At 33.1% G+C, this 15,984-nt stretch overlaps 1 protein-coding gene across 3 annotated transcripts; it reads left to right on the forward strand.

Annotated features, from left to right (window-relative positions):
- Window positions 1-292: 292 nt before the first annotated feature.
- On the forward strand, window positions 293-14,830 carry LOC105321767 (L-gulonolactone oxidase). 3 transcript variants are annotated; one of them, XM_034451591.2, is made up of 11 exons: window positions 293-378; window positions 2,242-2,348; window positions 2,654-2,698; window positions 3,614-3,919; window positions 4,167-4,310; window positions 5,778-5,954; window positions 8,942-9,351; window positions 9,665-9,838; window positions 10,753-10,963; window positions 12,167-12,264; window positions 14,640-14,830. In XM_034451591.2, exons 2-11 carry the CDS (start codon window positions 2,244-2,246, stop codon window positions 14,755-14,757), a joined length of 1,788 nt encoding a protein of 595 aa, XP_034307482.2. In that variant the 5' UTR covers window positions 293-378; window positions 2,242-2,243; the 3' UTR covers window positions 14,758-14,830. The 3 variants fall into 3 exon arrangements, with proteins under 3 accessions (XP_034307482.2, XP_034307480.2, XP_065938427.1); XM_034451589.2 differs by having other exon boundaries at window positions 295-378; window positions 2,242-2,426; XM_066082355.1 differs by lacking the exon at window positions 293-378 and adding an exon at window positions 707-839 and having other exon boundaries at window positions 2,242-2,426.
- Window positions 14,831-15,984: the final 1,154 nt, after the last annotated feature.

Here is a 15,984-nt window from a genome sequence, read left to right on the forward strand (position 1 = left end):
TCATTTTAGCATAAAAATAAGATATTAACAATTTGTAGCAACTAATATAAAGCATTAAATGTATATTTTTCATTTATTTTTTCAAAATCATATCTTATTTGAAAGTTCAGGTATACCATGGTTTTTATCTCAAACAGCTGTTAAAGTGCGCAGATCTGATACGGTAACCATATTTAACTCAATTTGAAAAAAAGGCAATTTTCAAATTGCGATGTATACTATTACGACGGAAGTATTTTTTTCTTAAATGAATAGAAAATAATGAATAGAAATTAATGAATAGAAATTGTTCCTGTCATCCAATCACATTCAGAGCAGGATCGTTTATAAAGCGTAAATACCGGACAGTTTAATAATAACGAATATTTTGTTAACACGGTAAGTTTGTCTTCTTTTCCTTTTATATTTACTAAACTAAAGCAGGAGCAGTTAATGTTGATTTGAATATAGAACTTCTTTCTTTTTTTAACATTTAAAATCAAAGAATGTGTTGATATTTTGGACAGTTGATAAAAAGACTCAATAATCTATTTTTGTTTATTTCCTTGTTCTAAGTATAGACTGAATTTTACTTGTTCTAAAGTAGATCCCACGCCGACAGATAAAAACAGGGTACCCTATTTTGAGGCAAAATAACTATATTAGTGTTCAAAATTCAACCTTTTTCTCAACAATTGGCCGTAGATAGGATACCAATAAACCTCCTCCATATTTTGTCAGAGTTTTAAACCACCAACATTAGTCTGCAGGATTTACGGAGACAGCCCAGCGTCGAGTTGAACGAGACTATATTGAACTCTGGCGTAGGAATACATACGACTACAAAAAATATTTAAATTGTTCGTACCATTTAGAATCTGACTATTTTCAATGTATTTATAAATAAGTTTCCTTAAAAAACAATGCTTTTGCATACATTACATCGAATTTATCAATTATTTTCAAGAATTAAGTCTTGTCAGCAGCAATGATTTGTGCTGAGGTCCAAACACTGTTTCATTTTCGGTTTGTCTGAGTAACTGCATAGGAGAGTTGATTAAAATCAACTCCCAAAAAGGTCTTGTCCTGTCTTTTTTGCGTATGTTGCTTACAAAACAGAATGTAGAACCCCGTATTTATTGCTTTTTCTTCATTAGACAACAGTTTTAGCCGTTTTGGGGCAAAAACAAACCAGTTTAATAAATGTTTACATTTTTTTCGCAATTGTACGAAAAGGCCGCACATCCCACAGAAAGAAAGGAATAACAACGACCTTTTGGCGTTACAACGCCTTTTTGATAAACTTTATAATGCTTTAATTAGCGATGCAACGCCTTTTTCATAATTATATATAATGCCTTTTGAGTTTTATTACGCATTTTATAAATGGTACTGATAGGCTTTCGTACTCCATCAGTATCAATGAAAAGTCATTCCTATTTGCAAATAAGACTATTTTCTTTGTGACATGTACTTGTACTTTTTTCATACGACTCGACATACTCATACTTTATGCAATTTTAATTATTACAGCCAAAGATTTCGGTTTGTTTTTGGTCGCGTGCATACCTTGAACAGCTTTTGTTTAAAATTGATAAAATGCGGGGGGTTTTTTTGTTCCCTTTTAAACAAATATCTTGTACATGTATATCATGTTTAAACATATGGTTCCGGGAATTCTTTGTAATAATCTGACAATTGTCGACGATTTTGTAATGACATATATTTTTCTGTAATATATTTAAAACAGTCAATATTAAATGCACGTTCCATGAATATCCATGGATATGTCTTATAAATACAGATTTCGTATTGTTTGCATTATAGTAATTTGCAAATGTGCTTTTGACTAAACGCGTGTACAAGTACTATTAATTGTTGTCATTTTATACATTTTTATTTGTATTGATGATAATAAAGTGCAACATCTTGGCAAGGTTTGGGAAGTAGCTGTGTATCTCGCGAGATCTTATTCTTTAAATAGGCTGGGATTACCGGAAGCCAGGGAGAATACTTTGTTATACCTTACTTCAGTTTTATTCATAAAATTTTAATTTCATTGCATGCGCTAAAGCGCACTTATAAAATTTTTAATTATGTTTCATTAAAAGGAATTGGAAACATTTTATTCATAAAATCAACATTGATAATTAATTGTACATGTATATTCCTCTTAAATATGAAAAAAGAGGCATACAACGCTATTGTGGTAACTTCATCTTTAAAAACGTATTTTTATGTATCGATCTTTTGTCTTAAAAGCAATGGATGAACGTACACACCTACCAGAAAATCAACAGCAACTAATAGACAGCATCCACAAATGTATGCAGGATGGAATAATACCAATTATGCAACCTGGGACACAAGTGAGAGGTCACAGTTTGCTAGACGCAGACGGGTTAAAAGGAAAACAAGTGGCATTAATAAATATTGAAAACATTCAGGTAAAAAAGTGAAAAGATAAATTTTGTCATTTAACCTGAATGTCACATTACCATTGTATGATATGTTCAATCAGTAAATTAATTTCGATTGATTCCATTTTACATCATATTTCTCTGACGAACTATAAGATGTTAACTGTGTTTTATATTGAGTATATGTTTTAAGTTTTCTATAAAGATTTTTTTTAGTTCAGAAAAAGAAACTTAAAATTTGCCTTCATTTTAAGGAGTTACCTTTTCCTGGAGATGTGCCGATTCGTAAAGCTATCAGGGTAAATAGATAAGTAAAAAAAATGGTACTTAATTTTTATACACCATATGATTGACATTATTATTACATTGCACCTAATGTTCAAAAGTAAAAATGATAGTGATATCTATGTATGTTTTCCAAAAGTCAGTTGAAAAAAAATATATATTTTTTAATTCTATTAAAGAGGTTTGCTCCTTAGGTTTTTGGTAGTCTTGTTGGGTCACCTCTAGTCTGAAAATTCTGCATCACATATTAATTCTATTAGTATATTTATATTTAACAATGCCAATAAACAACAATATTGCTTTTAAAAAAAATACATTTTTACAAAGTTTAGGAAGGAGCTAAATTTTGTGGCGGAAGGTTTTCAAGAAGAAAATGAACGTCAATTTTCATACCTCACAAGTTTAAGAGTACAATGACTTTAGCTTCCTAATTTTCAGCGCAGAGCAAACTTCTATGGATAGTTTGTTTATTATGATAGATTCAAGATGTTCTGAAAACATATTTTAACACTAATTTGATATTTCTATCGATATATTATGGCATATTTAGCTTATATTTCATACAAGTTAAATAAAAATTAATTACTATTTCTTTGCTCCAAAATATGTAATACTGTTGTTGTGTTCATTGTGAACTGGCCTTCAAAGCCATCAGTGAAACAATAATTTTTAAATTTTGACTTAAATTTTATTTTCATAATTACTACATTTGTCTAACTTTATACTATAAAAAAACATAATAAAATGATAATATAAACTATAAATATTGGTTTGATTTTTTCAAATTATCAATTTTCCTGTCAAATTTTAGCAAAAATTGTTTCCTATTTGGCATGTGACATGGGTCACAAATAAAATAAATGAACATTTTAGGTCCCCATCTTTATATCCATGTGATTTTTGGATGATGAACATTACTATTATTTCAGATGTCTGAATCCCTTGATCTAATAATCAAACAGCTTCAGAATAGAGTTGGAAGCAAGCCTGAATTCTTTGCGGAGCATTTTCAAAACTGGGCGGAAAATCAGACAAGCAGTGTTATTTCTTGTTCTCCGAAAACCAAAGAAGAAATGTCAAAAGTTATTAAGGCAGCTGCAGCAGAAAAAGTTGTCATCCGGTGTGCCGGTGCTCGCCATAGTTGGGCGCCTGTGTTCGCTGATACCCGTCAAATTTGTGTCAACACTAAACACATGAAGAGCGACTACCCAAACAAATCAAACATCAGAGCAGACGTACGTTAAAATCAGACCTTAAAATTACACATATATGGTGCTTACAAAAATTCTATCTCAATAAAATATAGAAAATGTTTCAAGTTTTATTCTGCACTATCATATTAAAGTAATTTCCCCTGCATCTTGCCATAAGCTCTTCTCTTATATAAAAACTTATCATAATATTTTTTTCCTTTAATTTTGAAAACTGCATTCTATATAATCATTGCTGTATACATGTACAATAAATTAAAATGAATTGCAGTTGGATAAGAGAACAGTGGATGTTATGACTGGTGTAACTACTGGTGATCTCAAAACATTCCAACTAAAGCAAAAGCTTAGCCTCAACGCTAACGTCATTTTGGATTTAGTCCAAGTAGTAAGCGTTGCCCAGACTGGCTGCCATGTAAGTATTTTAATAGTACTGTAATATAACAGTACAAAATTGTATTCAATAACTAAAATCATAACATCTATTAAATACCTAATAATTACGAATTTTAATTTTTTTATTTCTGATTATTATTAAGGTCTTCCGTTTCCAAAAGCCAAATTTTCAAAAAGATTCTACTCTATTCCCACACATGTGAGGAAAAAATTTAATGCATGGCTTCAATGTCCATGAAGACCTCTACCAAAATTGTAAAATCCATGCCCCCTAGGTCAGGGGTTCAGGATCTAGGGTGGAGTCAATATGGCCATATAGTAAAAATGCATTAGATCTTAGAAAATATTCTTTTTTAAACCTATATATATTTTTTACGGAAGTGATGTCCCTGATGTTTTCTACCTATATTTTGAATTTCAAGGCCCCTGGATCAGGGGCTTGGAGGGGGGGGGACAATATGGCCATAAAGTGTTTGTGCATATAATGTTTAAAAATATTCTTCTTTTCTCTCAAACATCTGTAAGAAATTTTGACTTCATAATTATGTTAACTAGGAAGTCCTCTATTAAATTCATCTATTTAATTTCATGTCCCCCGAGGCAGCGGTTCTGAATCTAGGGCGAGGCCAGAACATTCATATATTGTTTTGGATTGAGATTCTTAATGCAGGGTGTTGCAAAAAGCATGGTCATTTAGTGTAAATGTATAGAGAATTTTTAAAAAAGGTCTCCTTGCACGGAAGAAAAACTAACTGCATATTTCGAAAAAAAAAACATTAGCTGTCATCTTGTATAATATTTTATGCCACCTATATGTAAGGCAAGTGTTATGGCTGGGAGTGGGGGTGTATATTTGTCTTGTTATTTTATTCTGCTCAGGAATTTCAATGAAAAAATTTAGATACCCTGGTTATTCACATACATATTTATTTATCAAAACAAAACAGTTTTTGAAGTCTTTATAATATAAATAGACTTATTAATAATTAAATATTTATTGGCTAACCAAATTCACCGATAAACAGTATATGTAAAATTATTTTATTATAACTACCAGGTGGTGTACTTGGAGTGTAAATAGTTGAAAATTTAGGCCTATTTGCCTATTGTTTTAAATTCGAAAAAATTATTACAAGTCTTATTCTAACATGTACTATTTATATTTCCGATAAAAAGCGTAAATAATTGCTTTAAAGCGGCGATATATGTATTTATTAAAAGTATGGTGACAGGTATGTTTATCGAATACGTGTTTGTTCGGTTTCAAGAGTGTAAAGAATTAAAGCATAGACAAAAATGTATTATTATTGAATTCTAATTGTTGGATATCGTCGTTCCTATAATTATAAAATGCCGGGCCGTGCAGATAAATTATTATACCGTACTAATGCGCGGTATTCAATTTATCTGCGCGGCCTGAATTGGTATACGACTGACAATGTTCTAAAGTAAGCATTCTATGCTTAAATGTATGTTAAATATTTAGGGCGTGGGCAAAGACGTACATTGTGTCAGTGACAACTTGGTAAGGATGAGAGTTTTTGACGCAAATGGTGAACTACGGACCTACAGCGCAGATGGAGATGGTGGTGATGTTGAACTCTTTAGGGCAGTTTCGGCTGGTTTTGGTTGTTTTGGCGTAGTCTATGACGTTACAATTCAGGTATGCTATTCTTTTTAAAAGATAAGATCATAAATACATGGGCATCCGTAATACTCTAATTCGTATCTAAGATATATATATATATATATATATATATATATATATATATATATATATATATATATATATATATATATATATATATATATATATATTACCGATCAGACTACCTAACACCAGAGTAAACCCCAACTAAACCCCGGGTTTACTTTTTAGCTCACCGAGCTGAAAGCTCAAGTGAGCTATTCTGATCACATTTTGTCTGTCGTCCGTCTGTCTGTCTGTCTGTCCGTCTTTCCGTCTGTCTGTCTGTCCGTCTGTCTGTAAACTTTTCACATTTTTTGAACATCTTCTCAGGAACCACTGGGCCAATTTTAACCAAACTTGGCACAAAGCATCCTTAGCCTAAGGGGATTTAAAGTTGTGAAAATTAAGGACTACGCCCTTTTGCAAAGGGAGATAATTAGAAATTTATAAAAAAAAAATCGGAAGCATCCTCAGGTAGTGTAGTGTCTGAAACTTGTGTGGAAGCATCCTCAGGTAGTGTAGATTCAATGTTTTGAAAATCATGACCCCAGGGGTAGGATGGGGCCACAATGGGGGGTTGAAGTTTTACATAGGAATATATAGATACATCTTTAAAAATCTTCTTCTCAGAAACTAATTAGCCCGGAAAGCTGAAACTTGTGTGGAAGCATCTTCAGGTAGAGTAGATACAAAGTTGTGAAAATTATGACCCCATGTGGTAGGATGGGGCCACAATGGGGGGGGGGGGGTGGTTGAAGTTTAACAAAGGAATATAAAGTGTAAATCTTTAAAAATCTTCTTCTCAGAAACTAATCAGCCAGGAAAGCTGAAACTTGTGTGAAAGCATCGTCTGGTAGTGTAGATTCAAAGTTGTGAAAATTATGACCCCATGTGGTAGGATGGGGCCACAATGGGGGGGGGGGGGTGGTTGAAGTTTAACAAAGGAATATAAAGTGTAAATCTTTAAAAATCTTCTTCTCAGAAACTAATCAGCCAGGAAAGCTGAAACTTGTGTGAAAGCATCGTCTGGTAGTGTAGATTCAAAGTTGTGAAAATCATGACCCCTGGGGGTAGAGTGGGGCCACAATGGGGGGTTGAATTTTAACATGAATATATTGAGTAAATCTTTAAAAATCTTCTTCTCGGACACTAATCAGCCAGGAAAGCTGAAACTTGTGTGGAAGCATCCTCAGGTAGTGTAGATTCAAAGTTGTGAAAATCATGACCCCCGGGGGTAGGGTGGGGCCACAATGGGGGGTCGAAGTTTAACACATGAATATATAGTGTAAATCTTTAAAAATCTTCTTATCATGAACCATAATATCAGGAAAGCTGAAAGTTGTGTGGAAGCATCCTCAGGTAGTGTAGATTCAATGTTGTGAAAATCATAACCCCCGGGGGTAGGATGGGGCCACAATGGGGGGTCGAAGTTTTACATAGAAATATATAGATACATCTTTAAAAATCTTCTTCTCAGAAACTAATCAGCCAGGAAAGCTGACACTTGTGTGGAAGGATCCTCAGGTAGTGTAGATTCAAAGTTGTGAAAATTATGACCCCATGGGGTAGGGTGGGGCCACAATGGGGGGTTGAAGTTTAACATATGAATATATAGAGTAAATCTTTGAAAATCTTCTTTTCAGAAACTAATCAGCCAGATGATTCATTATGATTGTTAAGACTTTGGCCCCAGGACAATTCTTTGGCTTCACAAGAAGGTTCAGGGTTTGATGTAGGTTTATATCCCATATGTAAACTATTGTTAAGGATCTTTTTGAGAACTGCAATACTCAACATATAATATGACTATAAAATCATCCTGTTAGAAAAGGGACTAATGATTATAAACATAAGAATATCCAGGGGGAAAATGGATTTTATTTATACAGGATCTACATGTATCATTGTACATTGTCCAGATAGTTTGTATTATTACTCCATTAAGCTGATTTTATCATACCTATTGTTCCTGAGGTGAGCGATGTGGCCCATGGGCCTCTTGTTGGGTTTACATTGGGTTTACTCTGGGTTTTCTTTTTGAAAATTCGGGTCCTCTAGGGGTTTACTTTGGGTTTACTTTGGGTTAACATGTACTTTGAAATTGCGTTTAAGGTCAGCTGTATGCACTGAAGTGTGAAGCAGACTAGTATTTTATCTTTACCTCCTACTGCTTGTAATTCTTACCATTTGTATACTCCGAATACACAGTTAGCGTCTGCTTTCAGGTTTATACTTCTGACGGTGTTTACCCTCTGTATCCACTCTGGGTTTACTTTGGGTTTACTCTGGGTCCACTCTAGTAAACCCGAAGTAAACTCAGAGTAAACCCAGAAAGTAAACCCAGGGTTTAGTTAGGTTTTACTTTCTGTTAGGTTGGGTCTGATCTCTCTCTCTCTCTCTCTCTCTCTCTCTCTCTCTCTCTATATATATATATATATATATATATATATATATATATATATATATATATATATATATATATATATCAGCATTGAGAAAGTATAGAGATGGATATCGTAAATTGAGAGCATTTTTTAACTGTTAAGCAAACTGCAATGTTTCGTCATACAGAGCAGAGTACATAAAATTTTATATGAAAACATTTGTCATTTAAAATTTGCGGTGAATGGAATATTTTTATTATTTGAAGAACAGTCTGTTAGTAACAAGATCATGAAAAAAATATATTGGAATTCGAAAAAAAAATACTTTAGGCAAATTAAGGAAATACACATTCATTTACAAGAAAAACACTATATCACGGTCACATTAGAGTCTTAGTATATATAAGCCTTAAGTTTATAGTTCTCGTTTGGCGATTCAAAATTTAAAAAAAAAATAATCTTCAAGATAATGATAAAGAATTTCCAAAAAAGACCTTTCATTGATCCATCATATAAAATGTCCTTTTTCTAAAGCAATTGTTTCATCACTATAAACCTACGCCCTTTGCTTTGCAGATGGACCCTGAGGTAATCGTCAAAACGGGAACCTCATATCCTAGTATGCACGACGTTTTTTATTCGAAAGACAAACTGCAGGAAATCATCGAAAACAATTGGGCTGTTGAAATATTTTGGTTCCCATTTAATTCTTTGCCTTTTGATCTTTCCAACGATGAACTGTGGGTGAGAACTTTTAACAAAGTTCGCACACAAGAAACTGAAAAAGTCGTAAGCCACTGGTTTTATAAAATCAAAAATGCTTACGACTTCATATCGCAGGAAACTTTGCGAACCGTCAGCCCATTCATCAGAGCCGGTGATTGGTGTGCCCCACTCATTCAATGGGTTTCCTTCCATACCCTCAAACATATCTTATACCCAAGAGGAGAGATATATGAGGAACTTCCAAATGCTATTCATTTCAGGTGGTATCCATTTTCTAAACAAGAATACAGATGCATGCGGTTACTATTTTTTGTAAACCAACACATATAGCATAACTTGAATTCGGTTTATGGGTTGCAAAATATACATAAAAATGTTAATGCATAACATACCATATTTTCCCAGATTTGAAGCAATTTTCAGAACAAAATTAACCTACAGATGTCTTTAATATGAAATCAACTTTTTAAATAACAAATCATCATTAAACCTGTTCCTGTTATTCAAAAAAGGTATAAGGTTGAGAGAGATCGTTTGTAAACTGAAATTGTTATTTTATTTTGTTTACTTCAGAAACCATTTAGACGACGCAAAGGTATATGACATGGAGTTTGTGTTCGATTACGAGGGTGATTATAGTCGATTAAAGAAAATCATACAAGTCGTGGTTAAACAAGTGAAACAATTTGAGGCGAAAAAACAATATCCTTTGAACGTTTCGCTCGAAATGCGGTTCATGACGTATAGGTATATTTTAATTTGTACATAATGTAATACATCTCTATATGAAATATATATTAAGCATTTGCCATTATTTGATGAAAGTTTTAATAACATGGGATTCATCTTATTTTCATAACTACGACTACGTAACAAAAGGGCATGCCTTCCACTAGAGAAATTTTAACCAAACTTTGCAGAAAGCATGATTGTGTACAGGATATCTAAATTTGTTAAAAAAAATTAAACGGTCACACCCCTTTTCAAAAGGAGAAAATTAAGAATTATTGAAAATGTGTTGTATTTTTATTAAATCTTATTCTTAAAAATCAATAGCTATAACTTGTGTAGAACCAACCTCAAGAAGCGTACATTCAAGTGTGTTTAAATTGTGATCTCCGGGGCTAGGGTATGGCCACAATTGGGTCGAAGTTTAACAAAGTAATATGGATATACAAATCTTTAGAATCTTTATACATCATCTCAATAAGCAAATGGCAATAGCGTTAACTTCGGTAAATGCATCCTCAGGTAATTTAAAGTAAAGTTAGTTCAAATCATGATCCATGGTAAGGTGGGGCAACAATGGCGGGGGGGGGGGTGGGTTAATGTTTGCATAGCAATACCGAGATAAGTTTTTTTCAAAAACATCTTCTAAAACTATTTGCCTAGCTAGAACAGGTATGACTATAGATTTGACTTTGTCAAAAAAATGATTCTCGGAGCTAGGCTAGCAAAGTTGGGGTAGGGGGGATGGGGCAAATTTAACATTTGTTAAGGATTTTAAAAATATTTTAAAACCCTTAGATGTAAAACTCTAACTCTGTCCTCGTACAAATTTCGTATTTATTGATTTGTTTCTCTGTAACAACTTTTCCAAAAAAGTTTATTGGGCGCATTAATATGTTTGTAGACATAATTGATTTTGACTGCTTTTTCAGTGATGCCTACCTTGGAACTGGAAGCATTGCTAACCCACGATATGGAGGTTCTGGACACGTGGTCTGTATTGAGATATTGAGTTTGAAAGGAACTGAGCATTGGGAAGAATTCAGCGCAGCAGTCGGAAAAGAATGGATGGCATTGGGAGGGGTTCCACATTTGGCCAAACAATATGACCATCTCCCAGGCATTTTTGATGATATACGACAAGTAGGGCTAAATTTGTTGATTTAATGGGTCGATTGATCACTTGTTTAACATTATTTACTAATAATCGCAAGTCTAGAGGAATTGGAACCAAGGACCAGATGATAGTGACTTTAATAATGGACCACGTAACAGTGGGTTTAATGGAGGTGGTGGTGGTTCTCAAGGAGGCTGGTCTGATGAGCACAACTTGGGGGGAAGAGGGATGGGAAGGGGGAACAGGGGAAACAGGGACTTTAGAGGGGGACGCAGGGGAATGTCATAGCATTGTGTTGATCTCAATATTTTCATTTCATTTTGTTTTTCATCTTGCGATTGTTATTAATTACTAATAATTTTATCGACTAAAATAAGCAAGATTTACATCCCAGCACAGTTTTGCCAATATTAATTAGAAGTAGGGAAGTTGTCAGGTTACAATGTATGATTTTTTTTCTGCAATGCTCGCTACCTTTATAAATAAGCAAGCCGGGGAAGAAAATGTCTATTATAACGGTTAAATAAATTTCTATGGTATTTTGATATGATTATTACAGTAATACATATGTATCCTGTAGGACTGCGAATGGTCGCGTTCAAGGTCAATAGCCAACTATTTTAATTATTCAAATTGGGTCCTGCAGCTAAATGATAATAAACTAAGGGATATCAGGTACTACTAAACATAAGAGAGATGACATTTGCTTTCATAATATTATATTATTTATTACAAGACGATTGTGAAATTATTCTCGAAAATGCAAAATTAGTACAATCACCCTAGCACGTGTGTCTCAAGATTTTAAAATGTCAGTTTGCAGTTGTTATATGCTTTTAAAAACTTTGTCTTTACAGTTGTTATTTTAGATAGTAGCATTATAAGAATATCATTCTGCAGTTGTTATGCGTTTTAAAAAAAAAACTTTTTCCTAACAGATATTTCGGGTATTTTAATAAGGGGTATTGATATTATTACTAAGTATTCTGATTTGGATATTTCTGAATGAAAGCATAAATCCTTTTATGACGCGTTCACCTTGACGTTTTCTCGTAGTTTAATACAACTCATTTACGGGATTGAGAATATAAATCAATCAATGAATTGTAGTGTTGATTAAATATTTATTCGAAATCCAGAACCAAAGATATTTTAGGTTTATTCTATATTCATAAAATAAACATTTTTCAAAATACAATCTTCTTTACTTCTCTTTTTTTATATTTTAGAAAATGGCACCGCAGATTAAGGCATTCAAGGACAACCTGGGTAAATCTGGAGTGGATTCATCACTGTATATGAACACTGGGATGCGAAAACTTCTTGGGTACGAATAAGATGTCTTTATAATCAAAGTTGGCACTAAATGTGTTTTTTAAGTATTTGTATTGTAGAGATGTTAATCTATTATTTCAATTTTATTAGATACAATTGTTAGATTCATAGGTTGTTGTAGTACTTGCTATAGTGTTATTTTTTTCAAGGTTCTTTAGAAGTCAAAACAGCGTTTGTTTAGAGATATTCAAGCATTAAAGTAGAATCTGACACCTTGAGCATTGTGGCATCAAAGCTACACACGCAATAAAAAACCTCAAGTGTTTTGCTTTTAAATAAGATAACGTGAACTTAAGGAAAATGTTGAGATATGGGAAATTATACTCTCCAAAAAGTATTGCAAACTAAATCACCATAATCACAAAGAAAAAGTATGCAGTCGTATATAGAATCAATTCATTGTTAACTTTATTCACATTTATTTTATCCCAAAATACGTTTATTTTGAAAACATGATATGAGAGAAGATTCTTAGAATAATTTTAAAGCTTATTTTTCTCTCTTTAATTCGTAAGGATTATGATATATCATCAATTGAAATAAAAATATCACTTAACAGGAGAGGTGATATCATTTCACCAATAAAGTAATCTCGGTAAATCAAAAGATAAAACGTGTAACATTGAAGCTCATTTTTTAACAAGGTATGCTCTATCATAAACCGATTTTAATGGCAATCACAATTTAATTTTCAAACTTTCAGTTATGCAGTACATGTATTATATTTCGAAATAGGGGCAAGGAAAGGCTTCACGTTTATTTGTTTAACGAGGTCGGATCTGGTTTAAATTTTTCAACCCTGCCCGCTCCTCTAAATATTCCCTCATGCAGAACTGGGATTTTATTTCAATTTCAAATAATAAAAGTAGGTTAAGAAAGCAATTAAAAAAAGAAATCGGGCACAGTGTATACAAAATTGAACAAAAAAATATGGTTCAACATATCAAGCATTGTATCATATTAATGAGTAAAGTGTTTTCCACGCTTGCGCGGGATATCATTTAGTTGTATTTAATAAAAGAGACTGTCGAGTTAGAGGATCCCTTGTTTAATTAATGGAAACAATTATTTGAACGTATTTTATAAATTTGTTATAATTATATTATTTTGAAAGGAATATATATAACCCTACATCAAAGTATGAACACTTTGTGAGGCCAACAAGTTGATCAGAGACCATGTAGAGTTTAAATAATTGTTAATCACAAATATGTCAAAAAATACCTGCTTAGAAAAAAAACCCAATACATATTATTACATTTGAGTTTTTGAGATTAATGGATGACAAATTTCTTATGTTAATTGCACCCGCCAAACCCCTGGAAGTCATGATTTGAACAAACTTAACATTTTCTCATAATGCTTCCACACAAGGTACATTTTTTTTCTGGCCGATTGGTTTTTGAGAAGATTTTTAAAGATTTCTCCGTACATAATACTAAGTAAAAATGTCTTTCACCCCCCCCCCCTCCCATTGGCCCCAACGTACCACGGGGTATCAGGATTTGTACAAACTTGAATATTCACTTCCCGAGAATGTTATTTTACAACATATGGCTTTTCTGGACGATTTATTTTTGAGAAGAGAATCTTCCTCTGTATATTCTTACAGAAAAATCGACCCCCCCCCCCCATTGTGTTCTCCATATATATTTCTAGGTAAAACTGTCACCTCCCCTCCCCCCCCCCCCAATTGGCCCCAACGTACCACGGGGTATCAGGACTTGTACAAACTTGAACATTCACTGTCTGAGAATGTTGCTATACAGCAAATATCTTTTTTTCACAATTGGTTTATGAGAAGAGTATTTTCCTCTATATATTCTTACATAAAAATTCACCCCCCCCCCCCCCACCCATTGTGACCCCACTTCACCCCCGAGCATCATGATTTGAACATACCTCAATTCAAACTTCCAGGGGATACTTCCACATAAGTTTCAGCTTTTTCTGTCCGATTGGCTTTCGGGACAAAATGTTTTGAAAATAAAAACCCAACAAATATTCAATAGCTATTGATTATCCCTCCTTGAAAGAGGGCGTGGCCCCGTCATTTCATTTAACTCGAATCCCCTTTACGCTCTGTGCAAAGTTTAGTTAAAATTGGCCCAGTAGTTTTGAAGAAAAAAATTATGTTGTAAAACGTTTGCAGACAGAAAGACAGACCGACAAACAGACAGACGAGCGGACAAGCATGATCAGAAAAGCTCAATTGAGTTTTTAGCTCAGGTGATCTCAAAATTAAATAAAGCACAGATATATGAGGTGACCTGCATGCGCAACGTGAAATAGTTACCGTGATTGTATGAACATCATGGATTATACTTTAATTTAACTTTTGTTTAGATATATTTTCTATTTTTAAAGCAATGGAAAGTGCCAAACGTACATGCAAGCCAAAAAGTCATCAACAATTAAAAAAATACATAGAGAAATATGTAAAAGAAGGAATGCTGCCAATTTTACAAGCTGGGATACAAGTTGAAGGCCATAGCTTACTGGAAGCACAGGAATTGAAAGGAAAAGAAGTGGCATTTATTAATTTAGAGAAGCTGAAGGTAAAGATACAAAAACATCAATAAAATAATATGTCGACATAAAAGTTGTTAACAATTTCTAGAATTATGACCACTAGTAATCATCTGTAAAGACAATATTGTAACTAATCCAAAATTTCTTTGAGATATCGCCCGGATAACAAATGTATAAAAAGAAAACAAATAAAAAGATGGGGGCGCAATCTCGTTACGAATATCTTCTGTTTTTCCGGTCGATTCTCAAAGGGTGAGATAAAATCTTGCGAGGAATATTCGACAATGAACATGATTTGAAGTTTGGCAATAAACTTCAGTTAAAGGATCAGTCTCTCCTAAGCGAAAGAAAAGGTGATAAAAGATATTAAACCATTTTGGGCCATTATTTTGAATTGCTAGTCTGTTGTATTGAGATGTCAGATAAAAGCGTTTATAACCCCTTTTCTTACAGTCAATTGAATTTTTTGTAGTTTCACACACATTTGGTTCAAAACGTGTTGAAAACAAATTCTTTACGGTTTTTTTGGGATACCAGCTGAAAAAAATGATTTGGATCCTTTGTCTCATTTTGGGGGCTGTTTTACGAAATTTTAAGAGGAAAAAAATTATGAGGAACATTATTTTGAGCATATGTTTATGCTTTATAAAATATCCTTTTAGACTGAGAATAGGAATAGCTAGGTATGTTTGTGATATTTGCCTGGCCAACACTTTACCCAAAAAATGCTAACTAGAAACTATACAAAGGCAGTAAGGTCTGTCTTCCGCTGGAAACGGAAGACTTTAACAGAACAAAATCAATAAAAAAAATTTCAATGGAAGACTTGTTTGTGTTCGTATTGTTTCTTATAAGATTCATTACGTTTTGTTTCTAATGAGAACCCGGGCAAGAATAATATGCATTAGGGACGGGGACCTAAATAATATGCACAAAATTTGTACTAAATACCTACCACAAATCGTATGGGAAAACACGATAAGAATGGATTCAAAATTAACTTTAAATTTCATTAAATTGACATTAATTTTAAACATATATATTTAACATATTTTGTATCATATCTAAGGGGTTTTTTGTTGTTGTTGAATCTTGTTTTTGTCGTTTAAAAGATCGCTTTTATTATTTTCTAGAAAAAGAAAAAGGATGCAAGAGAACCAAAATCTATTGAGGTAATTAA

The sequence above is a fragment of the Magallana gigas genome, chromosome 4 (assembly GCF_963853765.1).
Source record: "Magallana gigas chromosome 4, xbMagGiga1.1, whole genome shotgun sequence".
NCBI lineage: Eukaryota > Metazoa > Mollusca > Bivalvia > Ostreida > Ostreidae > Magallana > Magallana gigas.

What these genes read in the sequence shown, in the direction of transcription:
- LOC105321767 (XM_034451589.2), top strand. Translation starts at nt 2,244, where the DNA reads ATGGATGAACGTACACACCTACCAGAAAATCAACAGCAACTAATAGAC. An exon ending in AATCAAACATCAGAGCAGAC is followed by an intron (nt 3,920 to 4,166) that starts GTACGTTAAAAT and finishes AATGAATTGCAG; the next exon opens with TTGGATAAGAGAACAGTGGA. An exon ending in TCTATGACGTTACAATTCAG is followed by an intron (nt 5,955 to 8,941) that starts GTATGCTATTCT and finishes TTTGCTTTGCAG; the next exon opens with ATGGACCCTGAGGTAATCGT.